The sequence below is a fragment of the Eimeria mitis genome, genomic scaffold (assembly GCF_000499745.2).
Source record: "Eimeria mitis Houghton genomic scaffold, Emh_scaff379, whole genome shotgun sequence".
NCBI lineage: Eukaryota > Apicomplexa > Conoidasida > Eucoccidiorida > Eimeriidae > Eimeria > Eimeria mitis.
Genome location: NW_013572124.1, coordinates 9,171 through 10,077, shown reverse-complemented (window position 1 = coordinate 10,077; position 907 = coordinate 9,171). Strand labels below are relative to the sequence as shown.

The window sequence follows — 907 nt, the reverse complement described above, 5'->3', positions numbered from 1 at the left end:
GCAGGAGTTGGTGGGGTAGCAGCAGGAGGAGCAGCAACAGAAACAGCAGCAACAGCAGCAGCAGCAGCAGCAGGAGAGGAAGCAGAAGGCAGCGGGAGTTGTGTTGATATGACAGCGAAGCGTTCTGCTGATTTTTTTGTGTTAAGGGGGAGGAGAAGCAGCAGCGAGAAGAATATTTCGGGTGTATGTGCAGCTGACGAAGGCAGTGTTTGGGGTGTACAGGCAGCTCGTGCAGGCGGTGGTGGTGGTGTGTGTGCGGGAGAAACGGAAAAAGAAGATAAAAATAGTATAAAATATGATAATATTTGTGAAAAAGAAGATAAAAATAGTATAAATGAGGAGAATATTAAAGAAAAAGAAGAAAAAAAGCTGCATATACACCCCAAAACCCTCCTATGCACGCACGCATCCGCTGAAATCGAACGCCTGGGGGCCCTCGTCGCCGCCGATGCAAAAAATTACGGCAAGCCGGTGCCTAGGCGGCTGCTGACGAGACAAAATATCGATGAAATATAAAAAATAAATTAATAAATTTATTTATTTATTTATTATTTAATTAGTTTTTATTTATTTATTTATTTTTTCACTCGTTTCGCTGATCGCTTGCTTAGGTGGGTGGCTACGCTGGGGGGTTTGTTGGTTGGTTGGGGTGTATGCGCATACACCCCAAATTTCATTAATTTTTATTTTGTCGTTCAATAAAAAAATAAACAAAAAAACAATTTGTTTATTGCATATTTTAATATCTTTCTTCTGCTTTATATACACCCCAATCTTTTCTTTTCATTTTTATATTTAGGTTTTTATTATGCAGCCATACTCATCGATGTAATATTTATTTAAATATTATATCAATAAGTAAATACATAATTGTATAGATATATATATTTATGGGCTTTTAGTCGCT

At 38.0% G+C, this 907-nt stretch overlaps 1 protein-coding gene across 1 annotated transcript in view; it reads left to right on the top strand.

The window, feature by feature from the left end:
• EMH_0010210 (uncharacterized protein) overlaps positions 1 to 292 on the top strand; it is a gene marked incomplete at both ends in the record, with an annotated part of 2,295 nt that extends 2,003 nt beyond the window's left edge. The window contains one exon of the mRNA XM_013498877.1: positions 194 to 292. Within this exon, the coding sequence (XP_013354331.1) occupies positions 194 to 292 (99 nt within the window). The remainder of the gene's footprint in view (positions 1 to 193) is intronic.
• Between the last annotated feature and the right edge of the window lie 615 nt (positions 293 to 907).